Source organism: Henckelia pumila, chromosome 3 (genome assembly GCF_033568475.1).
Source record: "Henckelia pumila isolate YLH828 chromosome 3, ASM3356847v2, whole genome shotgun sequence".
Taxonomy (NCBI): domain Eukaryota; kingdom Viridiplantae; phylum Streptophyta; class Magnoliopsida; order Lamiales; family Gesneriaceae; genus Henckelia; species Henckelia pumila.
In genome coordinates, this window is record NC_133122.1 from 157,262,867 (window position 1) to 157,264,342 (window position 1,476).

Sequence of the window (1,476 nt, forward strand, 5' to 3'; positions counted from 1 at the left end):
CCTTGAAAACGCTAAAAATTTATCTATTTATGAGGCCCAAGAGTTATTTTCATGTAAAACACCAGGAAAATTAAATTTTTAAATACGCGAGTGCGCCCGAGAGGTAAGATTTGATGGCTTGGGCGCTGAAAATTCCGCCTCCTTACTATTTCTTTTTCTCTAGCACGCGCTCGGGCTGTAGTATTTGACCGCCTAAGTTCACCCCTCTCTGCCTTTTTATTTTCTCTAATGCTACGCTCGAGCTGCACCAATTGATAGCTGGGGCGCACCTTATTTCTTCCAAAATATTTTTTTCTAGTTTTCCTGCTAAAAACCACCACAAATGCAAGAGGAGTGAACAAAATTCATTAGAGAACACTAAATGCACATAAAAAAACTTTAACACAACAAAATGAAGCGAAACTAATGCTAAACACACAAAAACCATGCAATAAAAACAAGTAAAACTGACTCCTGGCATTTCTAAGAAACCGCATGTTCCAAAATTTGTTCTTCCATACCCACGGCGGTTCATAAAAAAAAAGCGTTGGATGAGCAATTTTCTAAGTTTCTTGATATCTTTGAGAAAATTCATATAAATACTTCATTCGCTTATGCTTTGGAGCAAATGACACACTATGGAAAATTCATGAAGGATGTGATGTCGAGGAAGAGAAAACTCAAAGAATTTGAGACGGTGAAGTTAACTGAAGAGTGCAGCGCCATCTTGCAAAACTAAACTTACCATAAATATTAAAAGATCTAGGAAGTTTCACTATTCCTTGTATTATTGGTAGTGCAACTGTTAATAAAGCATTATGTGATTTAGGTGAAATTATTAATTTAATGTCTCTGTCTATTTTCTGGGCCTTGGATCTTGGCGAAGTAAAGCCAACAACGATCACTTCGCAGTTGGTTGACCGTTATCTTACTTATCCTAGTGGCATTGTTGAGGATGTGTTGGTAAAGGTAGATAAATTTATTTTTCCTGCTGATTTTGTAGTGCTTGACATGGAGGAAGATCAAAATGTCCCTTTAATTTTGGGGAGACCATTTTTGGAAACTGGAAGAGCGTTGATTGATGTGCAGGAGGGTGAATAACTCTACGAGTTGGTGATGAAACGATCACTTTTAATATTTATAAGATCATGAATTACCCATATGAGGTACGTGCTTGCAATATCACTGATTTATTTGACTCTTTTGTGAAAACTTTTGGTGTAGGAATAGAGTTGAAGAAAGAGCGAGATCCGAGGGGGGAAAAAGGTGAAAAATAAAGCCAAGTCCAAGATGATTTTTGAGTATGTTTGGAGGGTGAAAGAGAGGAACAAGGCCTCCAATAAATTGGTAGTGATGGGCTAACATCAGCGCACAGTCAGGCTGACGATTTTAAACCAAGCGTTTTTTGGGAGGTAACCCAAATTTTATTTTATTTTTATTTTATTTATTTACTTTTAAGTTATTTTTTCCCCTTGTTAATTTTTTTTCCTTAGTTTT

General features: G+C 36.4%; 1 protein-coding gene across 1 annotated transcript; it reads left to right on the top strand.

Moving 5' to 3' along the window:
- The first annotated feature begins 607 nt into the window (after positions 1–607).
- Positions 608–1,080, top strand: LOC140889815 (uncharacterized). The gene is made up of 2 exons (XM_073297544.1): positions 608–693; positions 777–1,080. The coding sequence occupies exons 1-2, from the start codon at positions 608–610 to the stop codon at positions 1,078–1,080; spliced, it is 390 nt and encodes a 129-aa protein (XP_073153645.1).
- The last annotated feature ends 396 nt before the right edge of the window (positions 1,081–1,476 follow it).